Source organism: Callithrix jacchus, chromosome 22 (genome assembly GCF_049354715.1).
Source record: "Callithrix jacchus isolate 240 chromosome 22, calJac240_pri, whole genome shotgun sequence".
Taxonomy (NCBI): Eukaryota; Metazoa; Chordata; class Mammalia; order Primates; family Cebidae; genus Callithrix; species Callithrix jacchus.
In genome coordinates, this window is record NC_133523.1 from 41,894,207 (window position 1) to 41,920,151 (window position 25,945).

Genomic DNA, 25,945 nt, shown 5'->3' on the forward strand with positions numbered 1-25,945 from the left:
TTTATCCTTCACGGCACTTATCACTTCCTGAAATTATGCCACACAGCTATTTACCAACTTGCCATTGTGTTAGGCTTATCAAGTATGAAGCCAGACTGCTTGGGTTCAAATCCCAGCACCACTACTTCCTTGCCATGTGACCATCACGTTCAGCCTAGGTTACAGTTTAGGGGTCATAATAGTACCTGTCTCATAGGGCTTTGTGAGGATAAATGAATCAGTGTGTGCACCAATGTTCTAACGTTGCCTGAATTTCCGTTTTCCCCAAAGCAGCCCAGTTACTTATTAACATACTGTTCTTTCCAGTAACCTGTGTTCACCGTTGTTATGTCAATCTCCTCGCTCTATTTTGTTTTCCTTTGTATCCCCAGTGACTAGAACAATGCCTGTTGCAAAGCAAGCTTTGAGTTAAAAAAATAAAAAAAAAAAGATGAAAGAATGAAAATGACAGGCTGCCTAGCAGAACTGGCGCTTCACGATGCTTCACTGTTGCTATGGTGGCGATCCAGTCTGCAGGAAGATCCCAGCTTCCATAACCTTGTCCCTTCCTGCATCCGGCTCACCCATTGGCCACCTGTGTGTCCCGCTGTAGCAGCCAGAAAACTGCAACTCCCAGCAGGCTGAGCGCCACCAGCACTTTCGCGCCTAGTCCCTTTGCTGAGAGTGAGCGCCTGCGCAGTAGAATCCACTGGCCCAGAGCTCCATCTGAGCATGTGCAGGGGGCGGGGTGTTTCCTTTTTCGGCTGGCTGGAGAGGAGTGGGGAGGACCCGGTTACACGCTGAGCTCTCGGCTCTCCTTTTCCAGAGGGTCTGGGCACCGGGGCTGCCAACTCGGGGTGAGGAGTGGGGGCAGGAAACCTGCTTCGATCTCCATGGTTACGAGCCGCTCAGCGCGCTGGAGGAAGATTCAAAGGTTAGCGTTGCCACGGTAACCCTGGATTGGAGTGGGACGGGGATTAGAGACCTGACGGGAGAAATAAGACTTAACAGCCTGGGAACTGGTGGGACGGAGAGTGTGCCGAAGGAATCAGTTTGCAGTAAGGGGAGTTAGGGTGATATTAGGAGAACTGGGATGTTTTGAAGGAGAGGGAATGTTTTGATGAATTCCTATGTAATAAAGAGATTTGTGGGAGATCACTGAAATCGATGTTACTAGGTACTTGGGATGCTCAAGGGAAATGCAGTAGGAAAATTGGGGTGTTCATCTCATTTGCTATTCTTCAGCTATGTATAGAGCTTCTGCTGTAAGCCTGGCTCCTGGCTAATTTTTGTATTTGTAATAGAGACGACGTTTCACTGTGTTGACCAGGCTGGTCTCAAACTCTTGGCTTCAAGCAATCCACCCGCCTTGACTTCCCAAAGTGCTAGGATTACAAGGGTGAGCTACTGCAGCTGGCCGAGTTGTAGTTCTTTATTCTGGATATTAGACCCTTGGATACGTAATTTTTAAATATTTTCTCGGATTCTGAAGGCTTGCTTTCTACTTGCTCAGGAATGTCTTTTGATGTACAAAATAGTTTTCATTTCCAACAAAGTCCAATTTGTCTTATTTTTTTTAGCGGCCTGTGCTTTTGATGTGGTATCAAACAGTTGCCAAATCCAAAGTCCTGGAGATTTACCTAGATGAGAGTACAGTTTTAGCGCTTAGATTTGAACATTTGATCCATTTTAAATTACTGTACGTGTTATATCTGTCGTTGTATGTGTTACTGTATGCATGTTATTGTGTGTGTAAATGTCTGTTTTAGTCAATGTTCTCTAGAAGGACAGAATAATGGAATATAGGTATATAAAAGGAAGTTTATTAAGGAGAATTGACTCACACGATTGCAAGGAAAAGTCCCACGATAGGCTGTCTGCAAGTTGAGGAGCAAGGAAGCCAGTGGTGGATCAGTCCAGGTCCCCAACCCTCAAAAGTAGGGGAGCAAACAGGGCAGCCTTCAGTGTGTGGCCAAAGGCCTGAGCACCTGGCAAACCATGTGGTGTTAAGTCCAAGAGTTCAAAAGTTGCAGAACTTGGAGTCTGATATTTGTGGGCTGGAGGCATCCAGCACCAGTGAAAAATGAAGGCCGGGAGACTCGGCAAGTCTGCACTTCCTTTGCGTGCTTTATTCCTACCCTGCTGGTTACTGATCAGATGGTGCCCACCCGGATTGAGGGTGGGTCTGCCTTTCCCAGCCCACTGACTGAAATGTTCATCTCCTTTGGCCACACCCTCACAGACACACCCAGGAACAATACTTTGCATCTTTTGGTCCAATCAAATGGACACTTAATATTAAACATCATAATGTCCAACTTCATTCTTTGCATGTGGATATCCAGTTGTTACAGCCCCATTTGCTGAAGAGTGTTTTATCCTCATTGAATTATCCTGGCATCCTTGTCAAAAATTATTTCACCGTAAGTGTGTGGATTTACTTCTGCTTGCTTTTCTTTCTTTCTCTTTCTTTCTTTCTTCTTTTTCTTTCTTTTAAAAGTATTTGAAGATTTATAGATTTCTTACAGCTGTTGGTTTATAATAATTTATAAACCAATTACTCATGTAGTCCTATAAAATTAACCTTTGATCATTCCGGATGGCTTTTTGTGGGAGAGATCAACCAAGGATATTAGCTGAGGGATTGATGTGACTTCAGATAAAATTAAAACTTCAGACGTCAACATGATGAAACCCCGTCTCTACTAAAATACAAAAAATTAGCCGGGTGTGGTGGTGGGTACCTGTAATCCCAGCTATTGGGAAGGCTGAGGCATGAGAAAGAATTGCTTGGACACAGGAGATGGAGGTTGTTGTGGTGAGCTGAGATCACGCTACTGCACTCCAGCCTAGGCAACAGAGTGAGACTCCATGGATACGTAATTTTTAAATATTTCTCAAAATAAACAGAGTTTAATTGAGCCATGAAAGATTCACGAATCAGGCAGCCTTGAGCCAGAGTAGGCTGAAACTCCAGCACAGCCATGTGGTGGAAGATTTGTGGACAGGGATATTACCCATCAACAGTATTTGCTTTAGACTTCGGAACCTGTCCTTTAATCTTTAACCTCTAGTGGTATTGGGCGATCTGGGCTCACTGCAACCTCCTCCTCCCGATTTCACGTGATTCTTCTGCCTCAGCCTGCCAACCAAATAGCTGGGATTACAGGTGTTCACCACCATGCCCAGCTAATTTTTTAGTAGAGATGGGGTTTCTCCATGTCTGTCAGGCTGGTCTCAAACTCCTGACTCAGGTGATCCACCTGCCTTGGAGTGCTGGGATTACAGTCATGACACCCAGCAGTCAGCAATCAGGACTCTTTGGTTTTTATTTTGTATCTGGGATTCCTCATGGCCTCTTTTCCTGGATACTCCCATGTCCTTTAATTTCAGCATAATAATGCTTCCTCTGGGAGACTTTGTCTTAGATTCACCCACCTCCCCACACACTCTTCTGTGTTCTAGATCCCTGCTCTGTGCACCTTTAACTCACTGCCTGGGTCTTTGGTTCTCGTCCTGGTCTGGCTGTTTTCCCATGTACTGCTTCCGCTTTGTGACTGCTCTAGGCATTCCTCCTACTACAAACTACTATATGGTTATATAGAAGGATTATATAAATCAGCACTAAATGTGTCAGTACAGCTCTGACTACATCTGTTATATGATTATATAGAAAAATTATATGGACCTAAGTATGCTAGATATAAGTACTAAGTATGATTATATAAGCTAGATATATGTAAGCAGTAAGTTATACTTCAGGCACTAATTCTATCATATATGGTTTTATATATAAAGGAGTATATAAAGGAAATAGCTGAGTAATAATACTATAAATTAAGATATTCTTCAGGCACTAATTGTGCCTGGGGTTTGCATAGCTCTCCTTTCTCAGTGCCCATGTGGGGGTTACCCACAGTGGCAGGTACCTGTAATTCTATCTGTAAAGCTACTCGAGAGGCTGAGGCAGAGAATTGCTTGAACCCAGGAGGCAGAGGTTGCAGTGAACTGAGATTGTGCCACTGCACTCCAGTCTGGGTGACAGAGCAAGACTCCATCTCAAAAAAAAAAAAAAAAAAAGAAAAAAGAAAAAAGAAATTTAATCCTGGCCAGACACCGTGGCTTTTGCTTCTAATCCCAGCACTCCAGGAGGCCAAGGAAGGTGGATCACTTGAAGCCAAGAGTTTGAGACCAGCCTGGGCAGCACAGTGCAACCTCGTCTGTACTAAAAATACAAAAATTAGCCAGGCATGTTATCACATGCCTATAATCCCCAATACTTATGTGGCTGAGGCAGGCGAATTGCTTGAATGCAGGAGGCAGAGGTTGCAGTGAGCCAAGATCACAACACTGCACTCCAGCCTGGGCAACAGAGCAAGACTCCATCTGAAAAAAAAAAAAAGAAAAAGAGAAATTAATCCCCATGTAACAGTATTGAGAGGTGAGATTATTTAAGAGGTGATTGAGCATGAGGGCAGAGCCCTTATGAATGGATTAATCTCCATTGATGGTTTAATCAATTAAGGGGTTACATGGGAGTGGGACTAGTGGCTTTATAATAAGGGGGAGCAAAACCTGAGCTAGCACCCTCAGCCACTATGCCATGTGACACCCCGTGCTGCCCTAGGACTCTGCAGAATCCCCACTGGCATGAAGCCACATGTGGTTCCTGACCCTGGACATTTCAGGCTCCATAACTGGAAGAAATAAATTCTTTTTCTTCATACATTACCTCTTTTCAGGTATTCTGTTATAAGCACAAGAAAACAAACTAAGACAGATACTGGTAAGTCCTCTGAAACAAATACTCGATCACATCGGGGTCGCTACCTGAGATGTCAGTCACCACCTGTGGAGGTCTCTCTTGCCGACCCTGACTCCAGGATGGAGGAATAAATGCACTCTCACACCTATTTCAGTGATTCACGTGCGCTAGGGATGGTCATCGGCCACTTTCCAAGGGCAACCACGGCCAATCACCAAGACTCTGTCCACATCCTCTCATTTATTCAGTATCAATTTCGTAACAGAGGTTAAAAGTCAACGTGCTCGTGGATAATTAACATGTTTAAAAGAGTGGTTTTACACATGATAAAACCTTTAGGTTCCGGGGCCCAGAGTAAACACTATTAACAGGTAATTCCCTTTTGATCTCCCCCTGAGAGGACCATCCAGCACAAAGTTTACATGAGCAAACAAATTAGAGTACAGACAAAGGGATGTGGGGTAAACAGACATCACTGGGGAAGCCTCTTATTGTCCCTATCTTTTCCCTAACATAATGGACGGGCTGCCTTCAGCCTGTTCTGATAAAACCTTTCGGACTTCCAAAAGGTTTGAGACTACATAACTCTCCCTAATATTTACCTAATATTTTGCTAGCCACCCCGAGTGAACCCCAACATAGGGTGGTGACGGTTAGACCTGCCATGCAAAGGGCTGGGTGGACATTCCAAATAGAGGGTAAGAGTTAGGACGAGATTGGATCAAGATTGGCTTGTTTGGGGAACAGGGAGAAGGCTGGGGGTGAGGCAGAGGAAGTACGAGGGCAATTGATAAGAGATGAAGTCGAACAGTTGGGAACCAGGAAGCCTCCACACTTGTCACCCCACACATCAACTTTCTGCAATGATGATGTTACTGTATGGAAGGTCTTGACTGAGTTGTCAGGGTTCTTGATGTGTTGAACAAAGAATTGAACAAAATCACAAACAAAGCAACAAAAGAGCGGAGTAACAAAAGCACAGATTTATTGAACCACAAGGATGCTCCACAGAATGGGAGTGGGCTTGAGCACGTGGCTCAAGAGCCCCAGACTGCAGCGTTTTTTAGGTTTTTTGTTTGTTTTTGAGATGGAGTCTCTGTTGCCCAGGCTGTAGTGCAGTGGCACAATCTCAGCTCACTGCAACCTCCGTCTCCCGGGTTCAAGTGATTCTCCTGCCTCAGCCTCCCAAGTAGCTGTGCCTACAAGCCCACACCACTATGCCCAGCTAATTTTTGTTGTTGTTGTTGTTGTATATTTAGTGGATACGGGGTTTCACCACGTTAGCCGGGATGGCCTCAATCTCTTGACCTCGTGATCCGCCCATCTCCGCCTCCCAAAGTGCTGGGATTATAAGCGTGATCTACCATGTCTGGCTGTAAGTGCTGTTCTCAGTGTTGGCTTCAACACTGTGACTTTTCCTGACTATCCCTAGCTTCTCATACAACCCAAGTACTCTATAAAACCTGTGTCCCCTATAGTAACCCACTTTTCACAAACAAAGTACCCATAATGAGAGTTGCCAAATGAAATACAGAATGCCCAGCTAAATTTGAATTTCTGATAAACAGAGTTTTCTCTGGTAACCCTACCCCGAAATCGCGTTGCATATTAAGGAATCCCCGGTGCTTCCTAGAGGCTGCTACTGAGTTGGCTTTCTATAATTAGTAACAGAATTAACTTATATAATACCTCAATTCCCTTATAAAACCTCCAGCTTCTTCTTATAGCTCCAGTTCTTCCCAATTCCCTCCCAGTCGCTCCCATAGAGAACAAGAGTCCACTTTTCCTTTACGTCCCCTGCTCCATGAAACCCCAATTCCCTCTGTAGCCACATCTGTCCAATTCACCAGTACTGTCAACATCTGACCGTGCCAAGCTTACAGCAGGAGCTCTATACATTGCTGCAGAATAGCAAATGAGCTTAACACCCCAATTTTCCTACTGCGTTTCCCTTGAGCATCCCAAGTACCTAGTAACATTGATTCAGTGATCTCCCACAAATCTATTACATAGGAATTCATCAAAACATTCCCTCTCATTCAAAACATCCCAATTCTCCTGGCCGGGCGCGGGGCCTCAAGCCTGTAATCCCAGCACTTTGGGAGGCCGAGGCGGGTGGATCACGAGGTCAAGAGATTGACACCATCCTGGTCAACACGGTGAAACCCCGTCTCTTCTAAAAATACAAAAAATCAGCTGGGCATGGTGGCGCGTGCCCGTAATCCCAGCTACTCAGGAGGCTGAGGCGGGAGAATTGCTTGAACCCAGGAGGCGGAGGTTGCGGTAAGCCGAGATCACGCCATTGCACTCCAGCCTGGGTAACAAGAAACTCCGTCTCAAAAAAAGAAAAAAAATCCCAATTCTCCTGATATCACCCTAACTCCCCTTACTGCAAACTGATTCCTTCGACACGCTCTCTATCCTACCACTTCCCAGGCTGTTAAGTCTAATTTCTCCCGTCAGGTCTCTAATCCCCGTCCCACTCCAATCCAGGGTTACCGTGGCAACGCCAAACTTTGAATCTTCCTCCAGCGCGCTGAGCGGCTCGTAATCATGGAGACCGAAGCAGGTTTCCCGCCCCCACTCCTCACCCCGAGTTGGCAGCCCCGGTGCCCAGACCCTCTGGAAAAGGAGAGCCGAGCTGAGCTTGTAACCGGGTCCTCCCCACTCCTCTCCAGCCAGCCGAAAAAGGAAACACCCCGCCCCCTGCACATGCTCAGATGGAGCTCTGGGCCAGTGGATTCTACTGCGCAGGCGCTCACTCTCAGCAAAGGGACTAGGCGCGAAAGTGCTGGTGGCGCTCAGCCTGCTGGGAGTTGCAGTTTTCTGGCTGCTACAGCGGGGCACACAGGTGGCCAATGGGTGAGCCGGATGCAGGAAGGGACAAGGTTATGGAAGCTGGGATCTTCCTGCAGACTGGATCGCCACCATAGCAACAGTGAAGCATCGTGAAGCGCCAGTTCTGCTAGGCAGCCTGTCATTTTCATTCTTTCATCTTTTTTTTTAAATTTTTTTAACTCAAAGCTTGCTTTGCAACAGGCATTGTTCTAGTCACTGGGGATACAAAGGAAAACAAAATAGAGCTTACGTTTTGGCGGGAGGAGATTGACATAACAACGGTGAACACAGGTTACTGGAAAGAACAGTATGTTAATAAGTAACTGGGCTGCTTTGGGGAAAACGGAAATTCAGGCAACGTTAGAACATTGGTGCACACACTGATTCATTTATCCTCACAAAGCCCTATGAGACAGGTACTATTATGACCCCTAAACTGTAACCTAGGCTGAACGTGTTGGTCACATGGCAAGGAAGTAGTGGCGCTGGGATTTGAACCCAAGCAGTCTGGCTTCATACTTGATAAGCTTAACACAATGGCAAGTTGGTAAATAGCTGTGTGGCACAATTTCAGGAAGTGATAAGTGCCGTGAAGGATAAAGCAAAGAAAGGGGCTGGAGTGGCTCTTTAGAGAGATGACTTAACGATGGCTTTCAGGGGGAGGTGGCATTTGAGCAGGGCCTGAGGGATTGATATTACTTGTGATAAAAGAAGAACTTCAGCCCAATTAAATGTAAAGAAGGTGAATGGCCGGGCGCGGTGGCTCACACCTATACTCCCAGTACTTTGGGTAGCTGAGGAGGGCAGATGGCTTCAAGTCAGGAGTTCAAGAACAGCCTGGTCAACATGATGAAACCCCGTCTCTACTAAAATACAAAAAATTAGCTGGGTGTGGTGGCGGGTGCCTGTAATCCCAGCTACTGGGAAGGCTGAGGAATGAGAATCGCTCGAACACAGGAGGCGGAGATTGTTGTGGTGAGCTGAGATTGCGCCACTGCACTGCAGCCCAGGCAAAAGAGCAAGACTCCATCTCAAAATAAATAGAGTTTAATTAAGCCGTGAAAGATTCACAAATCAGGCAGCCTTGAGCCAGAGCAGGCTGAAAGTCCAGCACAGCCATGTGGTGGAAGATTTGTGGACAGAAAAAGGTAGGTGACATACAGAAAACAGAAGTGAGGTACAGACACAGCTGGATTGATTACAGTTCAGTGTTTGCCTTATTTGAACACAATTAGACCCGTTGGCTACATGTGACTGCCCAAAACTCAGCGACTGGCTCAAGTGTAGGTTCACCTCCGGTTCACACCTCCCTTGTTACAGTTCACGATGCACAGAAAACACTTCAGACCACACTGAAAACACCTAAGGAGGCAGCTTTAGGCTAAACTTGAACTGACACTTGTGAGCTGGACATGTGAGGCATATGGAGAAGGTCAAGGGTCACCAACCTTTAGTTTCCTCTTGCCTTCCTGAAGGGCAAAATACTGTGATTCCTGCAGTTCCCTCCAACAAGAACGTACTTCTTCATTCTCTTCTGCTGGCAAACACGTTCTTCAAGGCCCAGTTCTATGAAGAACTTTCTGCCTGTTTTTTAATTTATTTGTATTTGTTTGTTTATGGTCACATGCAACGCATCTCTTCCTGCTCTGGACTCATCCAATCCATTTGTCACAGCAAAGCTTCTGAAGGAGGGGAGGTGGATATTCCAACAGACATCCAATCAAGCCACTCTCTTGAAAGTGGCTTGAAAACCTTTTGAAGACTTCCCATACCTCCCAGGATAAACACTCACCTCATCTTCTATCTTTAAGGGCTTGCGGATCTCATTATCCAAATCTCTCCCTCTCTCACACGCTGACCCATCTACACTGGCCCATCTTCTCTTATCTTATGGGCTGAGCTCTTTTCCACCCCAGGGCTCTGTGTGTTATTTGATGAATGAATTAATGAATTAAATCAGTTTCCCATCACTAACCAGATAACCCGCATCTAAGAATCTAATGATAAAACAGACACGTGGAGAAGTTTTGGATTGGGTCTGCATTGAATTGCTGTTGTTTTTGACTCCCCAGAATCCATCCATCCCTCCCTCCCTCCCTCCCTCCTTCCTTTCTTTCCTTCTTCCTTCCTTTCTCTTTCTTTCTTCTTTTTCTTCTCTTTTACTTTTTTTTTTTTGAGATGGAGTTTCGCTCGTTACCCAGGCTGAAGTGCAATGGCGCAATCTCGGCTCACTGCAACCTCCGCCTCCTGGGTTCAAGCAATTCTCCTGCCTCAGCCTCCCGAGTAGCTGGGACTACAGGTACGCGCCACCATGCCCAGCTAACTTTTGTATTTTTAGTAGAGACGGGGTTTCACCTTGTTGACCAGGATGGTCTCGATCTCTTGACCTCATGATCCACCCGCCTTGGCCTCCCAAAGTGCTGGGATTACAGGCGTGAGCCACTGCACCCAGCCCTCTTTCTTTCTTCTCTTTTCTTTCTCTTCTCTTTTTGTCTTTTTCTTTTCTCTTTCTTTTCTTCTTTCTCTCCCTCTCTTTCTTTCATCTCTCTCTTTCTTCCTTTCCTTTCTTTCTTCCCCAGAGTGAGACCCTGTCTCTAACAAAATATATATATTTTACTGAAGAAGCCCCATGGTAGAGCAGACACCAGAGACTCACCTTAGGCATGGGAAGATCCAGATTGTCTTCATCTCAGCTCTGTCATCCTCAGTGTGGACTTCATTATCACACCATGCCAAAGTCGTCAGCAGCAGGTCTAGGCCTGATCATGTCATGCTAGGTCTTCTTAGGAACGAGAACCTTTATTAGAAGACTCCTATGCCAGGCACTGTGGCTCACGCCGGTCATCCCAGGGGGCCAGCAGATCACCTGAGGTCTGGAGTTCGAGACCAGCCTGGCCAACATGGTGAAACCCCAACTTACTGAAAACACAAAAAATTAGCCAGGGGTGGTGGCACACAGCTGTAATCCCAGCTACTCGGGCAGCTGAGGCATGAGAATCACTTGAACCTGGGAGGTTGGAGGTAGCAGTGAGCCGAGATCGTGCCACTGCATTCCAGCCTGGTGACAGAGCGAGACTCTTATCTCAAAAAAGAAAGAAATAGGGGGAAAAAAAGCCTCCTAGGCTGAGCACAGTGGCTCACACCTGTAATCCCAGCACTTTGGGAAGCTGTGGCAGGAGGATAGCTTGAGTTAAGTTGAAGGCCAGCCTGAGCAACATAGGAAGATCCTGTCTCTACAAAAATAGAAAAAGAAGCCTCCCACCTCAACCTGAGCAGACTCGTTGGCCAGGACTGGGTCCCATGCCCATTCTGTGGCCAGGACATTTGGCATGAGTCAGTCATTAGAAGGCAGAATTGACTCATGTCAGGAAGTTGCCACTGGGAGGCCCTGGTCCAGATGATGGAGGATGAAGCTTGAGTTACTGTGGAGATGAATTCACTGTGTCTCCTCTATCCATCTAACCCCAGGAGGCCTTGTTGGTAGAAGGAATGAAGGAACGCTGGACCATCTAAACTATTCCCTGGATCTGGGACTCCCAGCCAAGCCCAGAAGCCAAGAACTCATCACGGAAACCAAAATAAGATTGTTTTATTCCAATTCTGAAGCACAATAGTCCAAATAATTCCCCTCCCCTGCTGGAGACCCTCCCGACTCCCAGTGCCCTCCCTACTCTCTCTTCAGAAGGCAAAGGTGGTCCAAGTGTCAGGTCTTGGAGAAACAGCAAAAGCACCCCCGATCCATTTCTTCTCTGCCCATCTCCCACACATTTCCTTTGTCTCCTGTTTTTTCTTCCCCTTCCTACATCCCGTCCCTTCCTCTCCTGCTCCCCCAGCTTTTCCACATCTTCATTTCTGCTGCTTTGCTTGTCTTCTCTCTCCTCCATTTCTGGCTCCCCCTTCTATCCTTTCTCGCTGACCTCCCTCTTTCATCTGTCTTCCATACTTTCTCCCTTTCCCCCTCACCCTCTGCACTCCCAGGAGACTGGCCAGTCTCCTCTTGCCAGACACTCCCCCTGTCATTGCTTCCTCATCCTACCCCCAGCTGTGCCCCTTTCCTTCCTTCTGCCCCAGCCTGACCCTGTCTACACCTCTCATCACACACTTCCTCTCCAGAGGGAAGCCCTCAGCATCCGCCCCGGCCATCAACACCTTCCCCAGCTGTGGTTCCGGGACCTCAGAGACCACTGTCAGCTTGCCCTTGGACTCAGAGAGGCAAACTGCCATGAGGAGGTCCCTGGATGACCCAGGAGGTGGCCAGGGGGACTGCAGCAGTCTCCTTGGCCTCAGCCCTATTATCTTTGGGATCGAAGAATGCCCCCCACCCTCCCGTTGGAGGGTGGTGGGCAGAGGCATGAAATGTCAGGGCTCTGGAGCTCTCCCCCAGCAATCCCTGAGCAGGTCCATGTGGAATAAGGCTGCGCCAGTGAGGAGGCGCGCTGCAAAGAGGTGTCTGCAGGGCAGACGGCGGGCGGCGTGGATTGAGCAGCTGCAGCGTGTCAGGGCCCCATCCAGGAAGAAGTCCGAGGTGCCATCCTTAAGGGCAAAGCCAGCTCCGGTCCAGTGGAAACCCCGGGTCCCATGCTGCCTAGCGAAGGCCAACTCCTCAGCCACCAGTTCTGCCAGCTCGGGCCCGCAGGCTGCTCTGAATTTGGCCAGGGGTTCCCAGTCCACCTCCTCCTCTTGTGGTGGGGTGGGCCGGCAAAACCTCTTTGGTTCCCTGGGGCTGTCTTCGCCTCCTTCCTGCAGGCACTCACCTGCAGCCAGGTGTTCACTCCTCGCAGCTGCCCATTCTGGGTTGCCTTCCAATACAGTCCCCACCGGGGTACCACACACAACTCCATTCCCCAGCCCAAGACACCGCCCTCCTGTGTCTCCCCACTCCATCCCTCGTCCAGCTTGGCTCTTGGGGTCCAGGGACCGGGCTCCCCCTCCATCTCCATTCTCCACGCCCGTGGCCCTCGTGTCCCCCAGCTGGACCAGAACAACCTCCTCCAGGCCCCTTCTTCTTTTGGCCCCCACCCTCGCTCCCCTCTCTTCTGCCATCTCCGGCCCTCTCCTCTCATCTTCACACCGGGGGCCCCTTTGGTCTCCGTTCTCAGGGGCCAACTCCAGGGACTTCTCCAAAGGGATCCCCCTCAAGTTTCTGACCTCCCACCCCCTCCCCTTCTCTACGTCCAACTGTGGCCCCTTCCATTCTCCAGTTCTCAGCCCCCCCACCCTATCATCGTGCAGCTGTGCCCCCCTCCAGGGGCTTCCTTCAAGACTCCTGGCCCTCTCATAGTCAAACTGGGTTCCCCTCTGGTTGGTGGTCTCCAGCACCCTACTCCTGCGATCCTCCAACTGGGCCCCCCTCCACGGATACCTTTCCAATCCTCTTAGTGCCTGGTCCTCCAACTGGGCCCCCCTCCAGACATAACCTTCCAGTCTCCAATCTTTCTCACCCTCCAGCTGGGGCCCCCTCCAGTCTCTAATCTCTGGCCCTCTCAGGTGCCCTTTCTCCGACTGGGACCCTCTCCAGACAATCCCTTCCAGTCCCCTCGGCTTCTGATTCTCCAACTGGCCCCCTCTCCAGTCTCTGATCTGCAGCGCCCTCCCCTTCTCACCTTCTAACGAAGCCCCGCCCCAGTCTCTGGTTTCCAGTCCTCTGGCCCACTCCTTCTCCATCTGGGCCCCCCTCCAAATACTTCCTTCTTCCGGGACCCCTCCCCAGTCGCCTGTCTCCAGGCCCCTCACCCTCTCGTTCTCCACCTGGGCCCCCTTCCCCGGCTCACCCTCCAGCCACAGCCCCCCGCCATCGGGGCCCTCGGGCGCCGCCTCCCCGGCCGCGTCCGCCCACTGCATGGCCACCAGGTCCCGAAGGCACTGAGCCACGCCACGCGAGGGGCTGAGACGGCGCAGCAGTCGCCGGCGGTGGCCTCGCACCAGGGCGCACGCGTCCAGGTCCCGGGCCGCCTCGAAGGCGCGGAAGCGAACCCACATATCGCGTCGGGGCTCCCAGTTGCGCTCGAAGTAGTCGACGAAGGCGGCCGGGCCGTGGGCGTGCAGCTCGGCCAGCGCCTCGTCGTAGGCGGCGGGCGACGACGCGCCGGCCAGGCGGCACAGGCGCGACCACAGGCCCGGGTCCTCGCGGCCAGCGCCGCCCAGCTCCTGCGCCTTGCTGAAGAGCGTCTCCAGGCCCTGAGCGCGGCAGATCTGCACGCGCGCGCAGGGCAGCAGCTGGCGCACGGCAGGCAGCTGTGCCGCCACCTCCGGCCCGGCGGTGAGGCAGCGCACGCGGCCTTTGACGTCTGGCGCACTCTGCAGCAGCGACGCGAGCGCGAAACGCAGCAGGCTCGGCGTGCCCGGGCGCGCCACGCAACAGGCAGCCTGGCGCGCACGGCCCGCGCCGTCCACGCACAGCACGGCCAGCAGATCCAGCGCGCCCTGCAGCCCCGGCAGCCGGTCCACCAGCAGCATGCGCGGGAAGCGCCGCAGCAGCGCCCTGGTGCGCGACGTCAGGAAGAACACCGTCTCCACCACCGCCTGGTCCTCCACGAACACCAGCTTCACCTGCGGGCGGGGACAGGGAGGTAAGGAAAGAGGTCAGAGGATGCTGGGGTCTCCCCGCCCAGCTCCTCGACCTCGGTTTCCCCTTCTAGGGAAATGGGAACTGATTCATTCTTGCCTGCATATGCATTTATTCTTTTGAGCAGCAGGGGGCAGTGCAGGGAAATGGTAAAAAACACAGACTCGCGGTGGTTCACGCCTGTAATCCCAGCATTTTGGGAGACTGAGGCGGGCGGATCATTTTAGGTCAGGAGTTCGAGACCAGGCTGGCCAATATGGTGAAACCCCCGTCTTTATTAAAAATACAAAAATGAGTTTGCAGTGGGCCAAGATCGTGCCACTGCACTCCAGCCTGAGTTACAGAGCGAGACTCTCTCAAAACAAAACAAAACAAAACAAAACAAAAATTAGCCAGGCCTGGTGGCACACGCCTGTAGTCCCAGCTACTCAGGAGTCTGAGGCAGGGAAATCGCTTGAACTTGGGAGGCAGAGATTACAGTGAGCCAAGATCGCACCACTGCACTCCAGACTGGTGACAGAGAAAGACTCCGTCTAAGAAAAAAGAAAAGGTGTCAACAATCTTGCCCATAATTTGGGCACATCCTTTTTGTCTGACCCCCTCCAAAGATCCAGAGAGCAACCCCAACTCAGGATGTGTCAGGCACTTTTCACTGACCTCCTTCCTTCATCTGTCTTCCATACTTTCTCCCTTCCCACCCTCATCCTCTGCACTCCCTAGACTGGCCAGTCTTCTCTTCCTTTGGAAGACTGCTGGGAAGTGCAAAGACCATTTGATTGTTGCTTGCCTAGGATTGGGATGAAACTTGTTTTTTTTTTTTTGACATGGAGTTTTGCTCTTGTTGCCCAGGCTGGAGTGCAATGGCATGATCTCGGCTCACCACAACATCTGCCTCCCGAGTTCAAGTGATTCTCCTGCCTCAGCCTCCAGAGTAGCTGGAATAACAGGTATGCACCACCACGCCCGGCTAATTTTGTATTTTTAGTAGAGATGGGGTTTCACCATGTTGGTTGGGCTGCTCTTGAACTCCCAACCTCAGGTGATCCGCCTGCCTCAGCCTCCCAAAGTGCTGCAATAACAGGTGTGAGCCACCGCGCCCAGCCCTGGGATGAAAATTTAAAGCTCTTCCTTTATTTATTTATTTGAGAAAGGGTCTCACCCGGTTGTCAAGGCTGGAGTGCAGTGGTGTGATCATAGCACACTGCAGCCTCAAGTACTTGGGCTGAAGCCACCCTCACGCCTCAGCCTCCCGAGTAGCTGGGACTACAGATGCATACCACTATGCCTGATTTTTTTCATTTTTTGTAGAGACAGGGGCTCGATATGTTGGCCAGGCTGGTCTTGAACTCCTGGGCTCAAGTAATCCTCTCGTTTTGGCCTCCCAAAGTGCTGGAATTACAGATGTGAGCCATTACACCTGTAATGTATAATATGTAATTCATATTATAATTTGTATTATTAATATTACATATTATAATATGAATTACATATTATAATATTAATAGTAATTATTACATTATATTACTATTATATATTAATACATTAATAATATTGAACTATTTCAGCAGATTTTTTAAGTAAAAAAGGTGAAACTTCTGTGTAAAAGTGATGGGTTGAATACCTCTCTAGTTTCTTTCTTGAACCTCAAGTATCTATTTTTTAAATGGCTTTTTTTTTTTTTTTTAAAGACAGAGGCAATATGACAGGGACAGAACTTTGGAAACTGGAAAGTAGCCAGACATGCTTCTTCCACCCCCCCCCCAAAAAAAAACCATGAATCCTAAGCCAGCAATTGGGGGATGCTGAGAACCAGTAGCAAAGTCCTCCAAAGGAGCTGGCAACAGCAGGCCGGTTTTGCGCAAGGGAAAATAAAGATGAACTGAGGGCTGTTTCAGCAGCAGCCAGACCTCCAAGTCCCGCTTCCCCTCTCCGTGGACTGAATGCAACTTGCGGACTGAATGCCTGCCAGCTCCCTGCCTCTGCCCTGGTGTGGCTCCCACAGCTGGCATCCTGCCCTTCACCCCCAGCCAGGAGGTTGGAGGAGTTTTCTCAGGGGGATTTGACCAGTCCCAGAAGACGAACGAAAGACGCTGACATTTGACACTCCCCAACGTATAAAGCACGATGCAGAACAGCGTGTACCAGCCGGGTGCAGTGGCTCACAGCTGTAATCCCAGCACTTCAGGAGGTCACTTGATTGTGACCCGAAACCTCGTCTCTACTAAAAATACAAAAATTAGCCAGGTGTGGTGGTGAACACCTGTAATCCCGATTACTCAGGAGGCTGAGGCAGGAGAATCACTTGAGCCCAGGAGGTGGAGGTTGTAGTGAGCCTACAGCGTGCCACTGCACTCCAGCCTGGGTGACAGGAGTGAAACCCTGTCTCCAAAAAACAAAACTGTGTGTACAACAGGCTGCCTTGCTGGGGGCTGGGGGTGGGGAAGACAGAAAGAAGAAATAAAGTTAAAAATACAGACATGCAAATTGGCCTGTATATGTGCAGAGCGGTGCTGTCCAATCCAGAAGCCAGCAGCCACATTAGGTTGTTTACATTTCAATAAATTACATGAAAATTTCATTCCTCAGTCACACTGGCCTCATTGAGTATTGCATAGCCATGTTGACCAGTGGCCTCTGTACTGGAGAGTACAGGTAAGAACCACTTTCTTTCTTGCTTTTTGTTTTGGTTTTTGAGACAAGAATCTCACTCTGTTACCTAGGCCAGAGTGTGGTGGCGTTAGCTCAGCTCACTGCAACCTCCACCTCCCAGGTTCAAGTGACTCTTGTGCCTCAGCCTCCCAAGTAGCTGAGGTTAAAGGCACCCACCACCATGTCTGGCTAATTTTGACGTTTTAGTAGAGACCAGGTTTCTCCATGTTGGTCAAGCTGGTCTTGAACTCCTGACACCAGGTGATCCACCTGCCTCAGAGTCCCAAAGAGCTGGGATTACAGGCGCAAGTCACCATGCCCAGCCTGGATAAGGACCATTTCTATCACTGTAGAAAGTTCCACTGGGCGTGTGCTGGTCCATAGAATAGAAAGCCAGATATGATTTATAAGTCACTGATAACTCTGGGGGGTGGGGTCCTGGGGGACAGGAGGTGACAAGACTTTTCGCCACATACCCTTTTTAGAACCAGGTGAATATATGACATATTCAAAAAGTAAATATTTAAATGTTGCTTCACTCTGTCTCTCCTAGAACTTCTTCCTCTTTTTTTTTTTTTTTAAGACAGAGTCTCGCTCTGTCACCCAGGCTGCAGTGCAGTGGTGCGATCTCAGCTCACTACAACCTCCTCCTCTCGGGTTCAAGCGGTTCTTCGGCCTCAGCCTCATGAGTAGCTGGGACTACAGGCACACACCACCACAGCTGGCTAATTGTTGTATTTTTGGTAGAGAAGGGGTTTACCATATTGGCCAGGCTGGTCTCAAACTCCTGACCTCGTGATCCGCCCGCCTCCGCCTCCCAAAGTGCTGGGATTACAGGCGTAAGCCACCGCTCCCGGCCTTCCTCCTTTCTTTTAATGATATTACGGCCAAACCACAGAGCCAGGAGCCAACCTTGGTTGAGCCTAGATTCCAAGACAGTCTTCAAAATGAAAAGTCAATCCCTTTCCAGGGAAGGCTCTAATTTATGAGTGAGCTGCTTCGCATAGGAGCAACCCCACAGAGGGCGGTTCCAGGGAGGCTTATTTATGGAATGGAGGGCAGTGGGTGAGAGTTACTAGGTCAGCAAGGACCAGCAGAGTAGGAAGTGCATGTGTGTGTGTCCCCACAGTGAAGACCATGGGTCTGGACCCAGGCTGTGTGGGTCCGAAGCCCAGCTCTGTCACTAAATAGCTGTGTGACTTTGAGCCAGTTACTTGACTTGTCTTTGCTTCGCTTTTCTTGTCTGTAAAATGGTGACGAGAATGGGTGTGTTTCCTCATAGGGCTCTAGTGAGATGAGAGTTATAGTATGGGAAGCACTTGGGGTAGTGCCTGGCATATGGTAAGTGCTTGATAAACATTAGCTAAAATTATTATTGACATTATGTCGAGACAGAGGACTGGGCTTGGGCTGGTAGCTTGAATCGGGGTTTCTTCTTTTCGTTTTTGTTGTTGTTGTTGTTGAGACAGAGTCTTACTCTGTTGCCAGGCTCCAGTACAGTGGCGTGATCTCAGCTCACTGCAACCTCTACCTCCCAGCTTCAAGTGATTCTCCTGCCTCATCCTCCCGAATAGCTGGGGCTACAGGGGCACGTCACCATGCCCAACTTTTTTTTTTTGGTATTTTAATAAAGACAGGGTTTCACCATGTGGCCAGGATGGTCTCGATCTCCTGACCTCATGATCCCCCTACCTCTGCCTCCCAAAGTGCTGGGATTACAGGCATGAGCCACCGTGCCCGGCCTCTCCTTTATAATCCTCATCGCTCCGTCACATTACAGGACATGGCGCTTTCCCTTCTTCTAATTCTCCATCTGGGTGGTGGGTTCAGGTGTGTTCTCCCCTTGTGAACACTCATCAAACTAAATACTTATTATTTGTACATTTTCTATTTGTGTAGTTCAATTTTTAAATAAAAATATAAATAGGCCAGGCATGGTAGCTCATACCTGTAACCCCAGCACTTTGGGAGGCCGAAGCAGGAGGACTGCTTGAGTCCAGGAGTTCAAGACTATCCTGGGCAACATAGAGAGACCCCCCCCCCTCCGCCGCCTGCCAACATCTCTGCAAAAACTAAAAAACTGGCTGGGTGTGATGGTGCATGCCTGTTGTCCCAGCTACTTGGGAGAATGAGGTGGGAGGACTGATTGAGCCTGGGACATTGAGGGTGCAGTGCCATGACTGCACCACTGCACTCAGCCTGCGTGACACTGAGGTCTCAAAAAACAAAAACAAAAAAAAAACCGTACATAGCGCTTGGCATGCCTGCGGCTCCTCTCCTTGCTAGCACTCAGTCCCTAGTGATGTTAGATCACATTTGCATGTGCTTGGTGGTGGTTGGCTTCTCCCACTAGAACTGCAAGGTGGTTCTAGCAGTTACCTCTGCAAGGTAGCCAAGAGCCGTAAGTAACTATTTAAATTTCAATTGATTAAAATAAATTCGGTTCCTCAGTGTACTGGCCACATTTCAAGGGCTCAATAGCCACATGTGGCTGGGAGCTACCATCTTGAGCAGTGCAGAAACACAGAACGTTTCCTTCAAGGAAGAAAGTTCTATTGGATAGCTACACTAGAAGGTGAGAGCTGCTGACAGAGACCACGTGTGTCTGGTTTGCTGCTGCATCCCCGATGCCTGGTAATTACTCACTGAATGAATGAACAGATGAATGGAGGAAAGGAGTGAAGGGATGGGAGGGCGGATGAAGGAATGAATGAACCACGAGTCTTCAGCGTGGCTCTCCCCCGCCCCCCGTCCTGCCTCTCCCGAGACCCCACCTTGGCCTCGGGGTCGGTGCGGAAGAGGCCCTCGAGCACGTGCAGGGCGTCCAGGACCCCGTGGTCGCGACCTTTGCAGTAGGAGAGCAGTCGGCGCACGTCGGCTGGGGCCACGAACTGCTTGGAGATCTTGTTGGTGGTGCGCACCGGCAGGCAGGCGTTGGCCAGCAGGTGGCCCGGGCGGAAGTAGTAGGCAAACTCCAGCGGGCAGGCCGGGTGCGAGTGGGTCAGCTGGCACTCCGTCACCACAAGGCGGTCCCGCAGCGGGCTCAGCTTGACGATGATGAAGGCGGGGCAGCCGGGCTGGGGGGGCCTGTGGGAGAAAGGACCGCCACCGTGGTCACGGCACTCTGCTGCCTTCTTCTTCCTTTCCACTCTCCTTTTTTTTTAAAACTAAGAATTTAATTTTCAGGCATAGAGGAGTAGAGGGCCTTAAAAAAATGCCAGCTGTGTGACCTTGGGCAAGTAAATTCAAGTCTCTGTGCCTCAGTTTCCTCATAGGTTAAAAGGGAGGTCCCACCCATCATACCTTCCTCACAGAATTGTTATGTGTGTGAAGAGTTAATACAGGTAAAGCCTGGCCTCTGGCGGTGGTTCAGTAAATATGTGATGACTCGATGACTGAATCCCATGATGTAATCTACAAACCCTGGCACACCTACTCTGGGATATGGTCTTCATTCCATCGAAACTATCCAGCACCAAGTCCCACCTGTTCACTTTTTTTTCCGTTTCCACAACCTATTGGAAGTTCTTTCCTCTTTCCATAAAACATTCCTCTCCCTTTTCACCTAGTCATCTCCTGCTCATCCTTCAGTCCTCACAGCCAGCATCACCTCCTCCAGGAAGTCTTCCCTGACCATATCCAGGTTAGGGCAGGGTCTATCACATGTAGGGATCTGTATTTATTTCCATCTGTAATGTACATTCCCCACAGACAGCCAAGCATCTAAAACAAACACCTTGCACGTTGCAGGAGCTCCCAAAAACCTCTTGGATGAAGGGACAGATAGGCTGGTGCCCAGAACCAACACATCTTTAGGGGTACCCATGACACATTCAACCCTCACACGGAGGATTGAATGACTGAAATAAAGATGAGGGGAGGAGAGAAAGAGAAAGTGAGAAAGAAAGCGGGGGGGGGGTAGTAATGAAAGGCATGGGCTTGGTAACCAGAATGAGGGTCCAGATCCTGGCTTTCCCGCTTGGCCGCTGTATTACCCTGGGAACAATCATTAAGCATTCTGGGCCTCAGTTTTCTTACCTGGAAAGTGGGGATGATTGTAATACTAGTCTCTCAGGCTTGTCAAGAGGGCTAAATAAGAGGATTAAATTGTGTAAAGTAGTTAGAAAAGGGGCTAGTGCAGAGTAAATAATGCAGAAATAGTAGCTGCTATTTTCTTTTTTTTTCCTTTTTTTTTTTTTTTTTGAGATGGAGTCTTACTCTGTTGCCCAGGCTGGAGTGCAACTGCATCCTCCGCCTCCCGGGTTCAAGCGATTCTGCCTCAGCCTCCTGAGTAGCTGGGATTACAGGTGCACGCCACCACACCTGGCTCATTATTGTATTTTTAGTAGGGACGGGGTTTCACCATGTTGGCCAGGCTGGTTTCGAACTTCTGACCTCGTGATCCACCTGCCTCAGCCTCCCAAAGTGCTGGAATTACAGGTGTGAGCCACTGCGCCCGGCCAATTTTCAAAACTTTTTTTTCAAGGACCCATTGCTTTGCTTTGTTTTGCCTTCCACTTACCCATTTATTCGTTTGAGGCAGAGTCTCACTCTGTCGCCCAGGCTGGAGTTGAGTGGCACAATCTCAGCTCACTGAAACCTCCACCTTCTGGGCTCAAGTGATTCTGCTGTGTCAGCCTCCCGAGTAGCTGGGACTACAGGCACCTGCCACACACCTGGCTAATTTTTGTATTTTTAGTAAAGACGGGATTTCACAAAGTGGGCCAGGCTGGTCTCAAATTCCTGACCTCAAGTGATCCGACCGCCTCGGCCTCCCAAAGTGCTGGGATTACAGGTGTGAGCCACCACGCCCAACTACCCATTTATTCTTGATCTTTCAGGTTTTCAAAATCTTCGTGTTCTCAGAGGCTGGTGTGTATTGAGAAAGGCTGTGCAGTTCTATTCCAGGGAGGGAAGTGCTGAGAGAGAGGACAGGGGAGGAACTGGAGCTGGAGAGCTGAGGCTGCAGGAGTAGTGGCTTGGAGAGTGTCACTGTACAACCTCTGGAAAGGGGGAAGGAGTGGCCAGGAAGAAAGTTTGTGTCTGTGTCCCCTGCGCCCTAAGACCCAGCATCCCTTCTCTCTCCTCCCAGATTGTTTCCCACACGGCCCCAGAGGGATCTGACCCTATTCACAGCCTTCTAGGGCTCCCCACCCCCCCGCAGATAAATCCCCAACTCCTGGACTCAGCCCTGCCAGGTCCAGGCCTGGACACCACTCCAGCCTCATTTCCTCCCTCTCCTTACACACGAATTTCTCTAGCCTGACCTAGGCTCCTGGGCTGTCCCTGGGCTGTGACACCGGAGAGGCCCTGCTTTGAGCAGCTGGGGAGAGTGGGGGCTCCAGATATGATGGGTCCAAGACAGCATTCCTCAACTGTCTCATCAACCACTGGCTTCCCCACTCCCCATCCAGAGACCATCTCATCATCTACCCAGTCCCAGGGGTGTACCCAGGGCACTGTCCTTGCCCCTCCTCAGCCCTGTCTCTCCTGCTCCTTGGCTGTCTCTGATATTTGTACAACACTTGGGACAGTACCTGCACAAGGCACCTAGTACCGTGTGTGTGTGTGTGTTTGTGTGTGTATTAGGTCAAATACTATACATACACAAACATAGCAACAGAATTCTTCAAGGTCCTGCTTACTGGTTACCTCTTCCAGGATGCCTTCCAGAACCACCCAGCATGCTCTCAGGTGGAGCTGACCACTCCCTTTGTATCCTCCTCTCATCTCCCCCTCAATCTCACTCCGACTATGGGCTACTATCTGCCTTTTTTTTTTTTTGGTATTTGTCTCCCCCATTAAGTTCTGAGCTGCTCAAGGGCTGAGATCAGCTTTGGCTTCCGAATGTCCAGTGAAGAGCATGCACATAGTGAATGCTCAATAAATATGTGCCACATTGAATTGGGTTCTGTTCATAGGTTTCAGCGAGGCCTGAGCTTCCTGCGAGCTCTAATGTTCTAGGTTCCTGGGTGACGTGTGTGTTGGATGCTGTTCTGCTTTCAGATCTCTGAGTCTCTGTTTCTAGAACAAGCCATGAGAAGAAAAGTTGCAAGAATCGTCATCTCACATGTATTCATGTTTAAATACCTACGGGGGAAAGGAGCTGTTAGAGGACGCTTACTCTGCTGGACGCCGTTCTGAATTATTTACCTATGAGATAGATACTGTTATGTCCCCCATTTTCCACCGGAGGAAACTGAGGCCACAGAGGGGTGCGGTCACTCAGTAGCAGCCACAGTGCAGTGACCCAGAGTCCATGCTCTTGAATCCTGTAACAGCTCTCACTTAACCAGCCACCCCATGTTCCAGGCACTAGGGGTAAGTGTCTTTCTCCTGCATGATCTCACCAGCATCCTCACAATGGCCCCGTGAAGCGGGTATCATGATAACCCCATTTCAGAGATGAGAAAACTGAGGCTTGGCGATGTGAAGTCCATTGCCCAAAGACACCCATCCAGGAAGCGGTGGAGCTTGTCTCAGGCAGCCTGAAGGCAGAGCCTGTGTTCTTAAGTGCTCTGCCCTTGTCTACGGCTCCCCAACCCAGAGTCTCAAACTCACACGCCTGCTGGGGCCAGGCAGGCAAAACAAGGAAATGACAGTGGCAGGCATGAGGCAGCAGAGAGTGGCAGGGTCTGGGGCAAACCTGGGCAGCAAAGCCCTATCCAAGAGGGTGTCTGTCCGCCAATGGAAACATGGGCTTACCTCTTCCAGTGTTCCAGTGGAAGCTAGAAACCTAACGTTGTGTGGGGAATAATCCATGTTCAAAATTGGAGTCAGGCCGGGTGCCGTGAGGTGGCTCACGCCTGCAATCCCAGCACTTTGGGAGGCCAAGGCAGATGGATCATGAGGTCAGAAGTTCAAGACCAGCCTGGCAACATGGTGAAACCCTGTCTCTACTAAAAACACAAAAATTAACCAGGCATGATGGTGCACGCCTGTAATCCCAGCTACTTGGGAGGCTGAGGCAGGAGAATTGCTTGAGCCCAGGAGGCAGAGATTGAAGTGAGCCGAGATTGCACCACTGCACTCCAGCGTGGAAAACAGATTGAGGCTCATGGGCTATCCCTGGGCTGTGACACTGCAGAGACCCTGCTTTGAGCAGCTGGGGAGAGTTTATTTTATCTGTCTCGTATAAAATAAAATAAAATTGGGGTCAATTTGGCTGGGCGCAGTGGCTCATGCCTATAATCCCAGCACTTTGGGAGGAGCGGGGGATCACCTGAGGTCAAGAGTTCGAGACCAGCCTGGCCAACATGGTGAAACCCTGTCTCTACAAAAATTAGCTGGGCATGATGGCAGGTGCCTGTAGTCCTAGCTACTTGGGAGTCTGAGGCAGGAGAATTGCTTGAACCTGGGAGTGGGAGTTGCAGTGAGCCAAGATGCCACCATTGCACTCCAGCCTGGGTGACAGAGAGAGACTCCCTCTCAAAAAAAAAAAAAAAGTCTGTAAGTTGGGGCCTACACCATTTCTTGGTCAGTGAGTGCCTTTGTCTCTCCAGCTCCTCTTCTCACTGTTTCTCAGTAAGCATCCCTCCTTGACTCCCGCCTCTTTGCAAGGTGCATCGGGCTGCCTCAGTCCACTTCTCTCCCTCTGCATCTCTGGGTGGAGTGTTCTCTGCCCATCTCCCACCGGTCCCCACCTTCCTCCCGTGCCCCCCACCCCCAGCAGGATGGAGGCTCAGGTTCACGCACCCCACGGCGGGCCGGCTGGGCGCACGCACATCCTTGCACACGAGCCGCACGTAGCTGTACTTGAGCACATCGATGAGTGTGTAGAGCGGGGGCGCGCTGGCCCAGCGGCAGCGCGCCAGGTGCATGGAGCTCTTGACGAAGAAGAGTGCCAGCCGCTGCTGGCACCACGCGTCGAAGAAGCGGCTGAACTCGGCCCACGAAAAGAAAGCCCGCTCCCGCAGCTCCTGCTCCTCCTGCCCCGCTGCTGCTGTTCCGGGTGGGGGCTCCGGCTGCTCCATCCTGGGGGACTGCGTGGAGGAGGGGAGAACAGGTGGCTATCAGACCCATCCCCACCCGGGGTATCTCATCTACTCCATCCTCAGCCTGCCCCGTGGGTGCTGGTGCCTCTGTCAAGGTGGGTAGTGAGGGGGTGGGACATGGCCGTTTTTCTCTTCAAATATATAAATATAAACCTCCAACCTTTCTTTGGTCTCCTCCCATCGCCTTATCCCTGGTTCACTTGGAGCCTGTCATCTTGATTCCTAATTCCACTTCGTCTCCTCCTCCACAGACGTGACCCTTAGGTACAGTTGGAATCCCTTCTCCCAAAATATGACCCTTAAGCTCAGCTGTGGACACCCCCCCAAATGTGTTCTCAAACTCCAGCTAAAACCTCCTCCCCTTCCAGACAGGTCTCTCGCCCACGGGTAACCTCTAGTGCTCGTATTCATCGGGAACTCCCCCTTCCATGTGTCAACAGTTGGCTGTGACCCCTCCAAAGACGCTCCATCTCCAGATGTGCTCCCACATCCAGGCCAAGGACCCAGGACCCAGTCACATGCTTCTTGCGCCTGTGGCTCCGCACTCCCCAGATGTGACTCTGGTGTGCAGCTGTTGCCCCTCCCCCGGATATGACCCTGTGGCTCGCCACATGCAGTGATCGATGCGTCGCCTACAGGTGTGTGCCCCACTTGTGGCTAGTTCTCCTCGGAAGTGTCACCAATATTCACCTGTGGTCCCCTCCTCCTCAGCTGCGGCCCCCAGTCCAGCTGTGGACCCCTCCTCCCAGCTACACCCACCATCCCCCGCAATATGCATCTTCGTTTTAGACAAGGCCCCTCGTCCTCGGATGGGCTCCTTCACCCCAGATGCTCCCCCCACGTCCAGCTGCGCGTCTTCCCTCGAGCAGCCCCATCCAGCCCGCTCCCGCCGCTCTAACTCCCGTCCCGCCCGCTGCAGCCCCTTCCAGCCCCGCCGCCCACCTAGCTGTGCCTCTCCCCTCCCCAAGACGTGCACCCTTCCCGCCCCTCCCCACTCACCTACCCGCCCCGGAGCGGCGTCCACCTCCCACAATGCCCCGCTCCCAGGCCTGGCCCGGCCCTTGCTCCCGGGATGCCCTGCGCGGCCTCCCGCCTCTCTTCCCGCCGTGCCTAGCGCTGGCGCTTCCACCGATCCTTCCTTTTTCCCCGCCAGTC

The 25,945-nt window shown here is 50.7% G+C and overlaps 1 protein-coding gene and 1 long non-coding RNA gene across 5 annotated transcripts; one reads left to right on the forward strand and one right to left on the reverse strand.

Annotated features, from left to right (window-relative positions):
* The first annotated feature begins 733 nt into the window (after nt 1-733).
* LOC103789998 (uncharacterized) lies at nt 734-11,180 on the forward strand. Its single transcript, XR_616214.5, has 2 exons — nt 734-913; nt 11,051-11,180. It is a non-coding gene; the product is annotated as an uncharacterized LOC103789998 (long non-coding RNA).
* Nucleotides 11,158-25,835, reverse strand: ZSWIM9 (zinc finger SWIM-type containing 9). Of its 4 annotated transcripts, none has more exons than XM_035287260.3 (4): nt 25,794-25,835; nt 24,492-24,778; nt 19,571-19,883; nt 11,158-14,131 (listed from the first exon to the last, which is right to left on the reverse strand). In XM_035287260.3, exons 2-4 carry the CDS (start codon nt 24,767-24,769, stop codon nt 11,942-11,944), a joined length of 2,781 nt encoding a protein of 926 aa, XP_035143151.3. In that variant the 5' UTR covers nt 24,770-24,778; nt 25,794-25,835; the 3' UTR covers nt 11,158-11,941. The 4 variants fall into 4 exon arrangements, with proteins under 4 accessions (XP_035143151.3, XP_035143152.3, XP_035143149.3 ...); XM_035287261.3 differs by having other exon boundaries at nt 25,790-25,835; XM_035287258.3 differs by lacking the exon at nt 25,794-25,835 and adding an exon at nt 25,481-25,687.
* Between the last annotated feature and the right edge of the window lie 110 nt (nt 25,836-25,945).